This window comes from Sorex araneus, chromosome 1 (genome assembly GCF_027595985.1).
Source record: "Sorex araneus isolate mSorAra2 chromosome 1, mSorAra2.pri, whole genome shotgun sequence".
Classification (NCBI taxonomy): domain Eukaryota; kingdom Metazoa; phylum Chordata; class Mammalia; order Eulipotyphla; family Soricidae; genus Sorex; species Sorex araneus.
This window is the reverse complement of record NC_073302.1, coordinates 324,379,071-324,398,784: the sequence shown is the minus strand read 5'-3', so window position 1 is coordinate 324,398,784 and position 19,714 is coordinate 324,379,071. Positions and strand designations below refer to the sequence as shown.

General features: G+C 34.9%; 1 protein-coding gene across 4 annotated transcripts in view; it reads left to right on the top strand.

The window, feature by feature from the left end:
- MICU3 (mitochondrial calcium uptake family member 3) overlaps positions 1-18,445 on the top strand; it is a 113,647-nt gene extending 95,202 nt beyond the window's left edge. For all 4 annotated transcript variants that reach the window (XM_055132627.1, XM_055132634.1, XM_055132623.1 and 1 more), the window contains 4 exons: positions 7,995-8,103; positions 10,133-10,290; positions 13,696-13,764; positions 16,034-18,445. In XM_055132627.1, the coding sequence (XP_054988602.1) occupies positions 7,995-8,103; positions 10,133-10,290; positions 13,696-13,764 (336 nt within the window). In that variant the 3' untranslated portion in view covers positions 16,034-18,445. The remainder of the gene's footprint in view (positions 1-7,994; positions 8,104-10,132; positions 10,291-13,695; positions 13,765-16,033) is intronic.
- The last annotated feature ends 1,269 nt before the right edge of the window (positions 18,446-19,714 follow it).

The window sequence follows — 19,714 nt, the reverse complement described above, 5'->3', positions numbered from 1 at the left end:
ATAAATAAATGAGATATTTTTAGATAATATAAATGTTAAAAATAATGAAGAATCTTGGAGACTGTAAGAGAACATTGAACTATGAAAGAAATCTTTTCTTAAAGAAGTAGCTTTTGAGGAAAAGCTTTGAGGAATGACCTTACAGCAAAAATGACCAGTAAAAATCTGACTGAAGAGAGAGCATTTAAGGCTAAGGAAACAGAAGACATGAGCCTGGGAAGCTAGAAATAAGTAAATAAAAGGCTTTGTTTATTTGGAAAAGTATTAAAAGCAAAAGTTATGAACAGGAAGGAAAGCAGTGGGAGATGAAAAAGAGTGAGCTATGGATTAGCTCTTAGAAAATCCTGTAGACCAAAAAGCATAAGGAGCTTAACTTTTATTCCTGTGGTTGACTTCAAGTCATAGTGTTGGGAAGCTATCACTATGGCGTATTTAATTCTTAAAGCAGGAATCAGCCAACTATCTTGTATCATATTTTTTGTAAATAAAATTTGAAGGTCATCCCATTCTTAGCATCTTTTTTTGCATCATAATGGTAAAATGAAGTCTTTACAACACAAACAATGCAGATCATAGAAATAAAAACATTTACTCTCTGACCCTTTATGAGAAAAGTTTTCCAATGTTGTTTTAGATAATATGTTTTTATTTGTTCATTTATTAAGTGCTTATTTAGCAAATGCTTGTTGTCTTCTATGACAGTGTGTATTTCAGATATGATCCGATTTATATTTCAAAAGATTATTTTGGTTGCTATACACAGAATAGACTTTTAACTGCCTTCATATTGAAAGATAAGCTAGGGAATTCTTAGTGTAAGAGATGAATATGACATGAACCAGGGTTAAAGTAAGGGGAACTGGTCAAATAATGTATCATTTTAAATGTATAGCTGCAAGAACTTGTTGCTGGGCTAAATTTTAATGTCACTCTCACTGTCACTGTCATCCCATTCATTGCTCATCGATTTGCTCAAGCGGGCACCAGTAACATCTCCTTGTTGTTACTTGTCTTTGGCATATCAGATACTCCATGGGTAGCTTGCCAGGCTCTGCCATGTGGGCGGGATACTCTCGGTAGCTTGTTGGGCTCTTCAAGAGGGGCGGAGGAATCGAACCCGGGTCGGCCATGTGCAAGGCAAATGCCCTACCTGCTGTGCTATCACTCCAGCCCAAATTTTAATGTAAAGGAATAAAAAGAACATAAAACACCTGGGGTTTCAGCCTAAACCTAAGGTGAACCAGTGGTGCCATTTACTGAGCTAAGCATGATTCTAAGTTGGAGTTAGGAGAGAATCTTGTGTTGGTTTGTTTTGTGGGATGCATCCTGGTAGAGGAAGGGATTGATTGTTTTTTGGTTTGGGGACCAAACCAAGGAGGTGCCCAGGCTGGTGATAGGCTCGGGGGTCACCCACATGCAAGATAAGCTCCTCACCTACAATCACCACAGCCCTGAGAGAATCTAGTTTTATTTTTAGACACGTGTGATATATTTCTGTATCACTGCATTACTGTCATCCCTGTTTTCATCGATTTGCTCAAGCGGGCACCAGTAACATCTCCATTCATGCTGTCGCTTGCTAGTGTAACCCGATGGCGTATCGTTGTTACTGATTTGGCATATCAAGTACGCCATGGGTAGCCTGCCAGCCTCTGATTATATATTTAGGTGAAGAAATTCTGTAGACAGAGGAGTAAATCTAGCAGTCCAGACTTCTTTGAATAGTCATTAATGTATAGGGATACCAGTTGTGTCTCCAGATTAAATCTCTCTCTGTAATTTTAGACTTGCCTATACAGCATCTCCAAACGGTATCCAATATACATCTCAGGCTTAATAACTGTGAAACTAAACTGATCTTAAAACACTTGTTTTACCTATAGCTTTCCCCTGTTTTAGTTAAAAGCTCCATTGTTCTTAGCTCTTAATCCAATTGTAGGATTTGCTTTTCTCAGATTCTGTTTGAAATGTCATCAAAATCTGACCCTTCCTTACCATATCCATGGCTACTACCCTTACTTGGATAATTTCAGTTGCCTCCTACCATGCCTGCCTGTAGTCTAATCTTCATTTCTCATTTAAGGAAATGCTTTATTATCATGATCCATATCTTATCAGAGTAGCTCCATTTTTCTCAAAGAAAAAGCCAAAGAACCTTACATTGACCTTGGAGGACTAGACACACTCCCTCGTCACTAACTCTGAACTTACTTCCTACAGTTCTGTCTCTCTCATCTATGACCTCCAGCCATGCTGGCTTCTTCACTGTTTCTTAAATAAAAGGCAGTCTTTTGTTTTAATATATATGTTCTTTTCAGCATATATGTTCTTTTTAGAATATATGTTCTTTTCGTTTTAGCATATATGTTCTTTTCATTGGCCAGGATGTTGTTCTCAGATATTTTCATGACTCACTGTTATTTCTCAATGATGTCTACCTTTCTTATCTAATATAAAATCTACTATAATAGATAATATATAACGTATTAAATAATTGTAATCTTATATTGCATAATAGATAAAACATCTGATACTTACATTTTTCCTTTTGGTTAATTTTGCTTTGAATGATCCCCTTGATTTCTTTCTGTTTTGATGCACGTGACTAAAGATCTCATTGTGTTTACTGAATAGCACTTATTTGTGCATTTATACTACATCTTCTTTACCCAATCATCTGACATGCACTTTGGTTGTTTCTGTGTCTTTGTAATAAACTCTGGAGGGTATGTGACTTTTAGTGAGAATATTTATCTTCTTCATGAAGATAGATATCTAGAAGTGAAATTGCCAAATCTTATGAAAGCTCTAAAGTATAAACATAGAGATGGATAAACATAGCTTCTTGAGGAAGTCCCATTCTTGTTTTGAAAATGATTGTGCCAATTTATACTTTCACCAATAGTACATGAGATTTCCACTTCCTTCACATTTTTATTAACACTTGTTTATTTTGATGCAAGCTATTTTCACTAGTATGAGGTAGTATTTTGTCATGTTTTTTTTTTCTTTTTGGGTCACACCCAGCGATGCTCAGGGATTACTCCTGGCTCTGCACTCAGGAATTACTCCTGGCAGTGCTTGGGGGACCATATGGGATGCCAGGGATCAAACCCAGGTCAGCTGGGTTGCAAGGCAGAGGCCCTACCAGCTATACTATAGCTCTGACCCCTCATTATGGTTTTTTTTTAAATTTATTTATTAGTGAGTCACAGTGAGGGTACAGTTACAGATTTATACATTTTCGTGCTCATGTTTCCCTCATACAAAGTTTGAAAACCCATCCCTTCACCAGTGTCCATTCTCCACCACAAATAAACCCAACATCCCTCCCAAACCCCCAATCCCATTTCCCCCATCCCCCCACTGTGGCAGGGTATTTTCTTTTGTTCTCTCTCTCTCTAATTTGGTGTTGTGGTTTGCAATAAAGGTGTTGAGTGGCCATTGTGTTCAGTCTCTAGTCTACATTCAGCACACTTCACCCTTCCCCCGCGTGTCCTCCAATCACATTTTGCTTGGTGTTCCCTTCTCTATCTGAGCTGCCCTTTCCCTAGAACAGATGACTGGTTGAAGAAACTTTGGTACATCTATACAATGGAATACTATGAAGCTGTTAGAAAAAATGAGGTCATGAACTTTGCATATAAGTGGATCGGCATGGAAAGTATCATGCTAAGTGAAATGAGTCAGAAAGAGAGAGACAGACATAGAAAGATTGCACTCATCTGTGAAGTATAGAATATCATTATGGTTTTGATAAATGCTTCTCTATTAACGAATGACAATGAGCGCCTTTTCATATACCTGTTGGCAATCTGTATGTTCTCTCTGAAGAAGTATCTATTCAAATATCCTTTGCATTTTTTAAATAATTTTATTTATTTTACTGTTATATTGTGTAAATTTTTTATGTGCTTTGGATATTAACCCTTATTAGATGCATACTGTACAGACTTTTTTCCTTTTCATTCTAGTTATTTTCTTTTACTGTTTAAAGATTTTTCAATTTAATGTAGTTCTCATTGTTTATCTTTGCTTTCATTCACTTGTCATTGCAGTCAAGTCCTCAAAGACGTCTCTAATACTGGTGTCATGGAATGTTTCACTTAAGTTATTTTCTGTGTACTTTAAGGTTTTGTTATCTTGCATCCAGGTTTTTGATTCTTGTTGAAGAAATTTCCTTTCTCCAATATACCCCATAGTTTCTTTGCCATAAATTAAATGCCAGTACATGGGTTTGTTATTTCTCAGCTTTTAATTCTATTTCATTAACTGTGCATTTATTTTTTTCTAATACCATTTAATTTTATTACTGTCAGTTTGTTTATGTTGTTTGAAGTCAAATAACATGATGCCACCTTTTTTCCTTTTTCATTCCCCTTCAGGATTCTTTGAGTTGTTTTATGATTCTCTATAAACCTTAGTTTTGTTCAATTTTCTTTTAAAAACCAATATAGTTTTAGTTGAGTTGCTTATTTATCTTTTGGTAAAAATGATACTTTGAGTATATCATTGTTCCCTAAATTTTCCATCTCCTAATATCTAATTTTAACAATGTCATGTAGTTTTTGTTATATAGCTCTTTATATCCTTAGCTAAATTTATCCTCTGTTGCATTCTTTTGGTCACAATTATAAGTGGTATTTGTTTTTAATTATTTTATCTTTTTATCATTTTTCTGTCATTTGTATGTACAGATACAATAGAATTTCACAAATTTGTTTAATAGCCAGATACTTTTCTGTACTTAGTGAAACCTTTAGGGTTTCACTTATATATTACAAAGAGTAGTAGTTTCACTTCCTTTCCAATTTGGATTCCTCTTATTTATTCTTATCATCTATTTTTTCTAAGAACTTTGACACTAAGTTAATTAGAGGAGGTTGTTGATCTTTTTAAAGCTTTGTTTTTCACTACTGAGTAATAGCAACTATGGGTCTATAGTATCTGACCTTTATTACATTGAAATATGTTCCATCTACCCCATTTTTATTGAGGATTTTATCATAAATGTGTACTAAATTATATCAAATGCTATCTCAGCAGCTAGTGATATTCTCATAACACTTTAACTTATTTAATTTATTACATTGATTACATTATTACATTGATGGAGTGATAGCACAGCGGGTAGGGCGTTTGCTTTGCACGTGGCCAACCCGGGTTTGATTCCTCCATCCCTCTTGGCAAGCTACTGAGAGTATCCTGCCCACACGGCAGAGCCTGGTAAGCTATTGTGGCATATTCAATATGCCAAAAACAGTAACAAGAAGTCTCATAATGGAGACATTACTGGTGCCCGCTCAGGCAAATTCATGAATAACGGAATGACAGTGCTACAGTACTACATTAATTAATTTGCATATGTCAAACCACCCTTGCATATTTGGATAAAATCACACTTTGTCTTGTGTGTGATTTATATATTTTATCTTGTGTGATATATATATGTATATATATATATCTCATAACATATGATTCTTTTAATTTGGTTTAGTGTTTTGATGAATTTTTAACCCTTACCAGGTATATTGATTGGTCATTTTTTTATGTGTGTGAATATCCTTGTCTGGTTTTGGTTTTAGATTAAAGTTGGTCTCATAAAATAATTTTAAAAAGATTCCTTTCCACTATTCTAGAAGAATTTAGAAGAATGGGTATTTGGTCATCCTTGAAGATTCAGTCAAACTCATGGTTATGATATCTGGCCCTTGTGTTTGAGAGTTCTTGTATTCGAGGAGATTTTTTTATGAGTTCCCATACTTGTGATCATCCATTCAGTTTGTCCCGTTTTTCTTGGGTCAGTCTTACTGGAGTTAATTTTTATAAGAGGATGCCAGAAAACTCTAGCTTCTGTTTTTCATGCAAATATTCCTGCATCATTTAATAAAGGAATTGTTCATTCTCAAATAAGTGGGCTTGGAACCCTTACCGGTCATAGATATTTGAAGTGATTCAGGGGCTCTCAGTACCTTAAATTTTATGCTTTATTTTTTTAAGTTATTGTCCTCTTTTTATGTTTATTAAAATACAAGTTACTTCCTGTTCTAATTCTGGATATGCCACATTTCATTCAATTCTCAAAATGCGGAGGGAAAAAATAGCCACTTCCTTCTCTTTGTCACCCCCCCCACGATTTCTCTCCTCACTGCTGTTAAGAATGATTTATTTTATCACCATCAAAATGAATGCCTAGTTTTTTAATTTATAGTTCCTTATTTCCAAACACAAAGGCTTTTATCTAGAAGAAAATAATTATGATTTTGAATTTGACCTATATCCCCAAACATAATAATCCCTTTTAAAAAATCTAAAAATTCATATGTTGAATATTATATTCTTTTGTTCTTTTTCTTGGTTATTAATTTTAAGCTCCCTATACTGACATTTTTATTCACAGTTGGCCTAAAAATAGGCCATCCTCCTATTTTTCATTTTTACCAGTACAAACCTGTCACCTAAGACAGAGACTGTTGCTGTGGCAGCTGGTCACAGCATAAACTGGTACAGAGCCAGAGCAGTGACCAGTTTCCTTGGCAACAAGTTCTCCAGATCAAGATAAAACCCTTTAGGCTCAGTCTCCATAATTGATTCAAACTATCATTTCCGGAAATCATGGCAGGTGGGAACATGTCACACAGTAGAATCCAGGATTATAGTGTCTATAAATGCACATAGAAAAAAAGAAAGAGGAAAAATTGTGTGTATGTGTGTGTGTATGTTTTGGACAGTGGGGGGAAAGCACAGTTTTTAGTTTCAAGTTGAATTGGTTGTAATTGAAGTGTAAATGCTGCATAAAATAATTTCTATAGTTTTGATAAATTGATGCTGTCTTCATAATGTTAATCAGATATTGGCTTAGATGAAAATAGACTCTGGATCTTTCCCAGCTTTTCAGTTCTGCCTACTTTCCTTCCTTATATTCCACCATCTGAAGGTCAGAACTAAACTTAGCTGCCCCTTTATGTGGTGTACTTCCCGACTTACATTAATTTTGCTGGAAAACACATTAAATAAATCTTTATGTCTAAATTCGTATTATCTGAGATTTATTGTGCTTATGTCAAATAATTCTCCATTTAATGGAATACCTTAGCAGTTATTGCAATTTATGTAAATCATGTTCCAGTCCTTTCTGTGACCTGTGTCCATAGGAGATCCTGTGCTGAGACTCCCCGATCTCTAAGTATAGAGTAATTGAACTTCCTCCTACTGTTCTGGCAGCCTTGTGTCTGGATCCAGTAAAAATGCACCACTGTCAACTTCCTCAATATCTTGATTTTTACATTGTCATTATAAGGACATTAATCATCTAATGCTGAATAACATCAAAGGAGTACATGTACAGTGAAAACATTTTTAGGGTTTTTTTTTAAGTCTTTCTCTTTTTTTCCCTAATTGTTACATTTTCTATCAGGGATTAAGAAACCTAGGCCTTAAATACAGAGATTTCAAATTAGAACTTTTAAATTCATTTTTATTATAGCCTTCTGAAGAAACTTTATGCAACTATGACTGTTTTCAAAATGTTTTCATTTATTATTGCTGTTGTAGAGTGATAGCACAGCAGGTAGGATGCTTGCCTTGCATGAGACTGACCTGGGTTCAATTCTTCATCCTTCTCGGGGAGCCTGGCAAGCTACCGAGAGTATCCAGTCCACACAGCAGAACCTGGCAAGCTACCCGTGGCGTATTCGATATGCCAAAAACAGCAACAAGTCTCACAATGGAGACATTACTGGTGCCTGCTCAAGCAAATTGATGAGCAATGGGATGACAGTGATATAGTGATTGCTGCTGTAACAATAGAGTAGAAATAAATCTGATTTAAGTTTTCATTGTATTTGGAGATTATTTCAAAATTAACGTGCCCTGGGAATATTTATTTATAGGATGTATTACAGATTCTTTATTTCAAAATAAGTAAATGCTTATACTTTTTTAAAATAAATTTGTCATTTCTAAATATATTTATAAATATTTTTCTAATATAGGGTATCACATTTGATGAATTCAGGTCATTCTTCCAGTTTTTGAACAACCTAGAAGACTTTGCAATAGCCTTGAATATGTATAACTTTGCAAGTCGTTCTATAGGGCAAGGTAAGTAATCTTTCCAAAATTTAAAGTAGAAACTAATCCTCCATTATTTCTTGGGAGTTTAACAAAATAATTAGACCTATCATATTATCTCAGCTTGTCTGAAAGTTTGATAAATACTAACATTAGAAAATCTGTTTTCTTTAAGCAAAATTAGAGAACGAATGCTAATTTTGGGTGATAAATTTGTTATTACCCTTTATTTCATACTTTTGGGGAAATATGGTGTGTATAAAGGTTCAAAGAGGAAGAACTATCTGGCTGCTGTGTTACACAAGAGGGTATGTCTGCCGTTAGTGAGCCAGCTGCCGTGCCCCAGACATTGTGATGGGATGATGCAACACTAACTTCACTCACTGTCCTCTCTGACTCAGAATCCTAAATGTTGTCAGCAGAGCCACCTCTAAGCTGTGGCCTAAACAGAATTTTAATAACAATCAATGAAACTGAATTAATTTTGCCCAGTTAAAAGGAAATACAAGAAAAAAAAAAAACTTTTATGATACTCAGTATGCAGTTGTCCTCAGGACCTGCTCATCTGTCCCCTGTCAGTAAATAAACAAGTCCTTTATCTAGAGTTCTGTGGCTCTGAGCACTTTCCCTTTTTAAGATGCCAAATCCCTTTTTAATATGCTGTCCTGTGAGGACTTTCTGTTTATGTCTTTAAGATTTTACCTGTGCCTGTTGTAATCTAGTAAGAGTTAATTCACAAACTTAAATCTCAGTGGACAAGCTCATTCCTGTATATACCAAAGTCTACGGAGAATTCAAAGTTAGCTCTTACTTTCAATGATAGTTCTTTCTCCAAAACATATGAATGCTTTATACAGCTTCATTATTCATTATAAAAATAACTTGACTTCTTTTTTTATGGCGGGAGGTTGGCCAAGAGGCCGAGGGAGGCTGGGTGCCCTCAACTGTCAGTGGTCAACATTCAGAAATCACTCCTAGCAGTCTCCGGAACCAATTGGGACGCTGGGGATCAAACTGGGTCAGGCCTATGCAAGGCAAATACCTTACCTTCTGTACTATCACTGCAGCCCTGGCACTTCTTCCCCCCCCCCCGCCCTGTCCTGTTTAGATTCTTAAGTAAGTCAACCCAGTTAAAACCAACTCAGTGTTTTAAAACCAAAATTTTCAATAGCCCTCCTTTACTGCCCAGGTTAATCTACTAAGTAACTTGAAAAAGAGAAAAAAAAAAGTATCTTATTTAAGATGATACCTTGTTTAGAATAAAAGATTCTCTTCTGCTCCATAGGACTGGAAATGGAGGGAAAAAAAGAATTGTGTAATCTTGCATGAACCAGAATATATCTTTTCTGTTGCTGCTATTGGCTCCTTAGTTCATATTATTACTGTTCAAAAAGAATCAGTATTAAATTCAGTAGTATTCCTGCCATTATCTGTTTTCATCGCTGTCGTTTCCTAAATAATTCAAAATAATCCTTCTAAAACAAAAATAAACTGTCTCACACCTGTAAGGAAAGCTCTCCCATCTCCTAATTCTTGTTGAAGACATGCAGTTTCCTCCTGTATACCCCATGAAATTTCCAGTTGTTTTCTGAGCATATGTTATGCTTTCCCACCTGCCTCCCCATTTCCTTTGTTCTTCTCTTCATATTACCACATATGCCATTTCTCTCCTCTCCAGCTGAAGTCATCTATCCTTTAGAGCTCAGCTCTACACCCAAGTTGCAACCTTTCCTAACCATTGCCCGTCTCTCTCCTTTCCCTCTCTACACTATAGGCAGAAGTAATCGCTCATTTTCACATCCTCATAGCACTTTATGGTACATTCTGTGTGATATTTTTTGTGACTGTATTATTAGCATAAGATCTATTTCATGATCCTTTTAGTTAAAACCACAGAGGGATTTTGTTAACTAAAAGATAAAATGAGTAATTGAAAGTCATGTATTATATAAGACCATGACCTATGTATAGGATTAAATTTTTATAACCTTTCTAGTAATTAACACACTATAAAAAAATAACATTAACAACCTACTCCTTTTCTGTAACATTTATCTAGATGAATTTAAGCGTGCCGTCTATGTAGCTACTGGCCTCAAACTTTCACCACATTTAGTGAACACAGTCTTCAAGATTTTTGACGTTGACAAAGATGATCAATTAAGTTATAAAGAATTTATTGGAATTATGAAAGACAGACTCCATAGAGGATTCCGGGTAAATCTATAAATTTCAAGTGTATTGATATCCTTTTCAAAGTCTGAAAGAAAAAACTATATCTAAGCTTCAGAAACTATTAAGTTTTTAAAAGGCTATAAATGTAAAATATTGTATGTGGAAAGCAAAGGCCCTTCTTGCTTTCAAGAAATAGTTGCGGTGATAAGATAATGCTTTCTTTAAAATACAGTTTCAGGGACTAAGAAAATAGTACAAGGGTTTAGGGTGTTGCCTCAGATGTGACCAACCCCAGTTTAATCCCTGGCACAATGTGGTTCCAGGAGCATCAGCAGGTATAGCCCAGAGCCCCCCAACATCCAGCACCACTGGGGTGGTCTGGGTAATCTGAAAAGATTACATGAGCAGCATCTTGTTCTCAGGACCAAGCCTTGGGGCCTGGAATATCTGAGAGGCCTATGTAGCCTGAGCCCCATTTGGGAAAAAAAAATGTGTATAATATATATTTCAGTATATACATATCGAAATATAATGTATATCAAAATATACATGATATGTAGTTCCAGTCCCTAAAACAACATGCTCTGCACCAGACCTCCATCAGATATGGCCCCAGTGGCCCCCAGGCACCACCAGGGGTGTGTCATGCCCATGGAACTCAGTACACTGGCCACAAAATCGCTACATGGCCAGGCCTGAGCATTGAACAGTGGTTTAAATAACCAGGCTGAATATCCCCTGGAATGGTCTCCCAGAATCTCCTGCACAGTTCTTGGAGGGCCCCCCCAAATTAAATAAGTTAAAATCAGTGAATTTTAATCATTTACTTGGGTATTCAGTTAGTTTAATTTGTTCATCACAATTTGTTGAAAATGTTTCTAAATATATTTACTCAGTCTACACACTAGTTCCCACTTTCTAGAACACATATTTTAACAAGGTGATTTGAAGCTTTTTAGCCACTGTATATAAACTACTTTTTCTGTGGAAAATTGAATAAACCAAAAAGACTTTTTTTTTGCCTGTTGAACTGTTTTTCCCATTAACATGTTATACAGCAAGGTAATTACTATAATTCATGTGATTCTTTCCCCAGAAATGTTTTTTAAAAATGTAACATTAATCTATAAATATTTATTCATCTCACATATTTGTGAATGTATGACAAATAGAAGGTAAAAAATAAGAATAAGAGTAATTTTAGTCTTCTTTATAAAAAATACTTGCATCAAGCTGAATAATAAAGACTGTGTGGTACCATACATAAAGGTAGACTCAGATCAGTGGAATAGAAGTGAAAGCTCAGTGACAGATCTTTATATATATGGACAGTTAATCTTCAACAAAGGAGCTGAAGGTATGAAATGGAGAAGGAAAGCCTCTTTGACAATTGGAATTGGGAAAACTGGTTAGCTACATGCCAAAAAAATAAATCTGAATCCCTATTCACTTGGTACACAAAAGTTAATTCAAAATGGATTAAAGACATGATATTAGACCCAAATCCATAAAATACATCAAGGAAAACAGAAGCAGAGGTATCTAGAGGTATCTTCAGTGACTCAATGTCATTGGTAAAGAGCAAGCAAAAATAAGCACATGGAAAAGAATTAAATCAAACTTCTGCACACTGAAAAAAATAATGGCTAAAATAAAAACACACCCTACTGATTGGGAGAAAATATTTGCTAACCACACTTCTGAAAAAGGATAATATCCACAGTTTATAAAGTACTCACAAAACTTAATCTAAAATTATTTAATGGGGAGAGGAACTTAACAGACACTTACACAAAGGAGACACAAAAATGACCAATAGGTTTATTTAAAAATTACCCTTCATCACTTATTGCAGAAAAATACAAGTCAAAATAACACAGAGTACCATTAAGATTAGCACACACCAAAAAGAGTGGAAAAAACTAATACTCTCAGAACCATGGGGAAAAGAAACCCTTCTTCACTGTTGCTGGGAAAGTAATTTATCACACTCTCTGGACAACAGTATGGAGACTTACTACAAAATTCAGAATTCAGAACCAGGGGCTGGACAAATAGCACAGGGATTAAACACTAATAATGCATGCACCCAATCCCAGTTTGATCCCCGACATTACATATGATCCCCTGAGTACTGCCAGACATAATCCCTGAGCACAGAGTCAGGAGTAAGCCTAAAAACCTCTAGGTGTGCCCAAACCTCAAAAATGATTAAGAATTTAGCTTCTGTATGACTAAACAATTCCTTTTCGTGGCATTTGCCCCAAAAACCCCAAAATACAGTATTTCAAAACAGCATTTGCATTCCTGTGTATTGCAGCATTATTCACAACAGCCAAGATCTGGAAACAACCCAAGTGCCCATGAACAATTGAGAGGATAAAGAAACTGGCTTGTACACACATTGGAGTACAGTCCAGGAATAAGAAAAAATAAAATTAAGCAGAATGCTGATACACACATGAACCTAAAAGGTATCATGCTGAGTGAAGTCACTCAGAAGGAAAGGGGCAGATATAGAAAGATCTCCCTCATCTGTAGAATATAAAGATGCATAGCTAGGGGATTAAAACGGCCAATGGAAGCATCCCCTGTGATTGCTTGCCGGACTGAGTGCTAACAGACAGAGTGGGTGGAGCAAATGGGAGAGGAGCGAGGCTCATCGGTGGAGGCACACCTGCACTCCTGCAGTCGGTGTGGAGCTGGAATACTGTACACTCCACCCATCAGACTAGAGCACCCAAAGACACAGCGCCTAAATTAAAAAGAAAGTTTTACATGATTCAAGATTCAGTTTAGAAAATGTGTGTAAGATTTGATTTGTTTATGTTTCTTTAGTTCATGTAAGCAAAATGACACTCATTTGGCTGAATTCAGGAGTCTGTTTTACTCCACATTCTCTAACATATCAGAATTATGGCATTGGTGTCACCAAACATTGGAAGCAGGGAGAGGAGGGGATGAGGGCGCACCATCCAACAGCGCTCAGGGCTTAGTCCCGAGTCTGTGCTGGGCTTGTTGAATGTTCCGGAGAATACCCTGTTGGTCCAGGGGCTGAACCAGGCCTCCAGGATACAAGCAAGGGCTCAGCCCATTTTGTCCATCCCTCTGGCTCTCACCAAAGGGTTGTGTTTTTCGTGGTTTTTTTTTTAAGATTTTAAAATCTAGGTTATTTGAGTGAAGATACTGTGTATTTAACTGCCACCTAGTGGTTAGTTGTTAACTAACCTTTGAGATAGCACAAAAACCTTTAGCGGTATAATTGGCAATATTTTTTTTTCTCAAAAGTGTTAGAGTAAAAAGATAAAGTTAAAGCATAAGGTAAGCCTCTAACATGGTATCATTACCAAGTGTTTTTGTTTTTGCTTTAATTATGTATCTGTTGCATATCTATGTGCCCACAACATTCTATTCACATTTCATACACTTTCAATCTATGTTTTACAGGGTTATAAAACAGTTCAGAAGTATCCCACTTTCAAATCCTGCCTGAAGAAGGAACTCCATAGCAGATAAGTATGTTAAATTCTCTGTCTAAATTTCTGAATTTCTTTAGGAATTATTATGATTTATATTTCTGTTGTGATAGTAAATAGTTGAAAGAAATAGAATTTATATTTAATCTATATTTAATGGCTTAATCCAATTTAAGATTTAGCCATTTAATTATTTCATTTTACATCAATAATTCAACATAAAAATTCAACATTTTGGGCTGGAGCATAGTACAGAGTTTAAGGTTCTTGCCTTACATGCGACCAACCCAGGGTTAATCCCCAGCATGGCATATGGTCCCCTGAGCAACCACCAGGAGTGATCCCTGAGCAAAAACGCTGAGAGTAAGTCCTGAGCACTGCTGGGTGAGCCCCAAGTGTCCTCCAAAAATAGACATTAAAAATAATTAGAGACCAGAGTGATAGTACAGTCAGTAGGGCAATAATGGGTACAGCTGATGAGCCCCACAGGGTGTGACCCCAACCCTCTGCCCCCCCAAAATTAAACCTTATACTGAAACATTTGTATTCCACCACTAAATTGTGATCTAAAAATGAACCTTAATAAATATCCATCTAGTAAATTCTTTTGGAGTATATTGTTTATCCTCAAACCTGCAGTTCTTTCTCAGAAAATATAATATCGTAAGTCCAGAATGGGATTTTTTGATCTATCATTATCCTAACAATACTTGTTACTAGGATCATGATGGCAGCATATGTTGTAATAACAGCAGCTAGTTGTTTTAGAACTATTTTAGGTGCCTGCCACTATACTAGGAGGTGTTTTCCACATGTGTCTCTCTTAATCCTTACAGATCAATATATAATTTAATAACAAAAATTATGTAGGCTGAGTTTTCCCAAGATAACTTCCTAATAAGTAGGAAGCTACTATTTTTCCTTCATTCAAATTCTGTCTAATGGCAAAGGGTTAAGGTTTTGCCATAGAATGCAATTGCTGATAAAGATAAAAGAGATTCATTCAATTTGTATCAATTCAAGAATTATCTTAAACTTGCTGCTTATCTTAAAAGAATAAAGAGTAGCTTTATTATTAGTTTAAAAGCTAGCTGATATGTAAAAGCTTGATGAGTCTTGGTTTTATCAATCCTAAAACATATTGGTCTACTAGCAGCATTTCCGTTGAGGTTCCATAGGCTACCAGTACATACTCTTAAAGTTGCTTGGCGAAATAAATTTCAAAAATACCATGATAAACAAGGTTATATAGTTACTTTCTCCTTAATTTAAGGAGATATATGTATATATATAACATGTCTTAATATGCTAATATTATATTTTACTATGCCAGTATTATATCGTAATAGGTCAATCACTGTATCACTGTCATCCTGTTGCTGAATATAATATATTAATATGCCAGTATTCACAGGTCTCTAAAAAAAAAGAGAATGGAGAGAAAGGAGAAAGGGAGGAAAGGTGGAAGAAATGTATATTGCTTCAAAGTTGCTTTAAAGCGTATGTTAAACCCATTTTGGGAAATGCTCTAAAATTATTAGGAGCAAGTAGGTCTATTATTTAAGCTAGCAACTTGATTGAAGTAACAAAGTGAAACCTTCCTAATCTGTTTGTTTGTTTGTTTTTTGGTGGGTTTTTTTTTTTTTTTTTTTTTTGCTTTTTGGGTCACATCTGGAGATGCTCATGGGTTACTCCTGGCTCTGCTCTCAGGAATTATCCCTGGCGGTGCTCAGGGGACGATATGGGATACTGGGAATCGAACCCGAGTCGGCCCGATGTGCTATTGCTCCAGCCCCTTCTTAGTCTGTTTTTAAGGAGCTTTATACAGTCCTGTAAGAAATTAAAGTAGAAGGTTGAAGAGATAGTAGCAGGCGAGGCAGTTGCCTTGCATGTGGCCAACTCCAGGTTCATTCTCACACCACAAATTGTCCCCCAAGAAACACCATCAGGATGTGCCCTGAGCACAAAACCAGGAGTAAGACCTGAGCATTATGGGATGTGGCCCAACTCCCCTCCCCCCACAAAAATAAGAGAATTTAAGCTAATCATAAAGCATCCCAACCAACTTGTAACAGACATTATTAATTCTATGCAGTATTATGTAGAACCATAGATAAAAATGGTTACATTCATTCTAGACTTTTATGAGCTCAAGGATTAGACAAGCTACAAAACAAAATATTGAATTTTCAAATTAAAGTGTGTTATGATTAGGCTTTGATATTTTTCATTTCTGGTTTTTGTGTGCTTTTTTATATTTACATAATATTTGATTAATAAATACATGTTGCTTTTATATTTTGAATTAGATACTCCTACTGCAAAGTTTAAATGATTATCTACATGACAAATACAAGAAGCAAAATTTTAAGAGAGCAGAAGCAGTTCTGACATCAGAACATGTAGAAATGAAGGAAAAGGTGAAATACTATGAAAACTGTAACTTTCTTGAACAGAGAATATATATATGTACATATATATATATCTTCTTACAGACTACAAATGTTTTATGTTACCAAGCTGAGCTTTTACCATCATTTATTGGACTCTGCACTTCTTCATTCCCTTCAGAAGTATATAGATACTTCCTATGAACTATACAAAAATGTTTTGTTTTTTAATTTATTAGCAATTTGCTTCCTTTCAAAAATAATGTATGACTCCTAGAATGTAGATCATGTAAAAATGAACAAGATACTTTATTTGGTTTTGAACTGTGAATTTATTTGCAGAAAATGAATTTTCCTTGAGATCTAACTTAGGATCCTTAGAATTGTTAGTAAATCTCCATTATTTGCTAGATTTTTAACTACATTGAAATAATTTTTTAAAAAACAAATAGAGACATAACTATCCTAATATATGGTTTACATTGTACTTTTAACTTGAAAAAGTACTTAATATGCACTGTTTGAATCATATAACTTTTTTTTCACTTTCTGTTCATTTACCAAAGTCAACAGAATGTCTGATACTGTTTTATTTATAAAATAAAAAAATTAAAACAGATTTTTTCTCAAAAATGTAAAATATCGATGTAGCAACTGGTGGCTGTAGCAGTAGTTAGTGTTATAGTGGTCGTAAACAAGATGCTTCTCCTGGTCACAGATGGTACATGTAGTAACACTAGTTACAGCCCTATAACTTATTGCATATTGTTAGTACATGTTTTTAGCATTAAATGGAGTACTACATAAGACTAATGTAAAGTGTTTTAGATAGAAAACTGATATATAGAGGTATTCAGATAAAAGTTAATGATTTATTTCTTTTAAAAGGACCACATCATACAAAAATGACATGCCAGTAATACTGAATAATTTGAATATAATTATTTCAAAATGTCTTAAAAGAGGAAGGAACATTTTTCTATTGAAAAACAGCAAAATTAGATATTCCCTTGGAGAAAATAACTCGATAGTACTTATTGAAACCTGTTCAATTTTAAAAGTAAAATTTATAAAACAATACTATACAAAATATAATAAAAAATTTAAATTAATATATTTCTATATTATATAAGGAATATATTCCCTTATCTTCTTTTTCTAGGATGTATTTCATGTATTGCAAACACTCCAACTATTTTTTTGCTTTGCATATGAAAATAGGAAGTACAAATTTTGTTTTTGTAAGTTATTAAATGTGAAATAGTTCAACATCAGTCTATTTATAAAAGTTACATTCTTTCTAAGAAAATGAAGAAAATGTTATCATTTACTGTGTTAGCCAACTTTTTACATTCTTTACCTAATATTATTTATTATACTGATATATAAATAGTGAGTTGTTTGTTTGAGAATTCAATATAGGATGATAATTTCACTTTGCTTGCTTTTAAGATTGATTTAATTGACTAAATGAAAATGCTTAATGTTCATATAAGCTGCCTCAAATATATTTTAACGCTAATTGTTGTCAGTATTTATCATTTGCTATCCAAAATAATTGAAAATTGCAGTTTACTATTACCTTTATAATATATAAATCTTGAATGTATATTATATACAGTGAAGTATATAATATATAGTATATAGAACAATATATACTATATATTATATACTTTATAATATCTTGGCTGTATATTATCTCAGACATATGAAAAATTCTTTATGCTATAATAGTATATTATGTCATCTGATATAATTTGGATGTAGGTTAAAAATTAATATTGCCAATTAAAACTTTAATTCTGACAGTCTCTAAAGGAAGGCTCCATATATAATCTCATTTATTTTTTGCTTATTCAAGAAAATAATGGATGATCTTTTGCTTATAAAAAAGAATGCAGTATACATAATACAAAAATGGGAATAAAGTATCCTGATCAACTAAGTAAAAAACTAATAAATAAATAAATATATGTTATCACTCTTTAACATTATCATCTATAAAATGAGAGATAAATGTGTTTCACTGGATTGTTGTTTACATCAAATGAAAATTTAAGTCCTTTGAAAATAGCAATATACTAGATACATGTGTGCTTTTCTCAGTATTTTCTTCTACAAACAAGTCTTTGAAAAGATGAACTAGACAAAGTTGTGATATCCTCTTCACAGAGTCTGCATGAATGAAAGGTCTTTGGTACTTTCCAACTATTTCATATTAATTTGTTTAGCTCCAGTTCATTTATTGTTCTTCTTAGAAATTATACTTGTAATGCAGCCTGTCTTACATTCTTGTTATCTTAAAATAAATGTACTTGAATCAGGAAACTTTGTACATTGTTTTTATACATTTATGCAGACTGATATCTTTGAAAAAGTCACCTCCAGACTTAGGAAATTTTCGGGGGGCACACCTGACAATGCTCAGCAGTTAGTCCTGGCTCTGCACTCAGGAATTACTCCTGATGGTACTTGGAGGACCACATGGGCTATGGAGAACCCGGAATGACACATGCAAGGCAAATGCTCTACCCACTGTACTACTGCTCTGGCCTGGACATTTTTAGTGTTTACCTGGTTGATTTTATACCTTCTGTTATGGCAATACATGTCAATTAAATTCATTGCTATTTTTGTAAATAAATAGATTACAGAATTAGTTTAAATCCTCTCAAAATGTGTAATAGAAGTTGATACATTTTAGAACTGGGATTTTTTTTAATTTATTTTTTAATTAGTGAGTCACAGTGAGGATACAGTTACAGATTTATACATTTTTGTGCTCATGTTTCCCTCATACAAAGTTCGAAAACCCATCCCTTCACCAGTGCCCATTCTCCACCACAAATAAACCCAGCATCACTCCCAACCCCCCATCCCATCTCCCCCCCACCCCACCCTGCCACTGTGGCAGGGTATTCCCTTTTGTTCTCTCTCTCTAATTAGGTGTTGTGGTTTGCAATAAAGGTGTTGAGTGGCCATTGCGTTCAGTCTCTAGTCTACATTCAGCACGCATCACCCTTCCTCCGCGTGGCCTCCAACCACATTTTACTTGGTGTTCCCTTCTCTACCTGAATTGCCCTCTCCCCAGAATGTGAGGCCAGCTTCCAAGCCACGGAGTCAACCTCCTGGTACTTATTTCTGCTATTCTTGGGTGTTAGTCTCCTACTCTGTTATTCTATATTCCACAGATGAGTGCAATCTTTCTATTTCTGTCTCTCTCTTTCTGACTCATTTCACTTAGCATGATACTTTCCATGTAGAACTGGGATTTTTGGCACTGAAAATGTTTAAGGAAATTGTACATGTGGCTTAATGGCACATATTATTTTACATTATAGAACTGTTTTAATGACTTTAAATAATAGTAAGACAAAACGAGCAGAACTCTTTTACTGTTAGTATTTTGTAAACAACATCTTACCAAGACAATTCCTAGAAATTGGCCATTCTTCAGAGTACACTAATTATCCCACTTTTGTAACCATAGAGATAGTGCAGGGATTGAGGCTCTTGCTTTGCATGCGCCCAGCCCAGGGTCAATTCTTGGCACAGCAATGATTCGAAGGCCCCATGAGGAGTGATCCTTGAGTGCAGCCA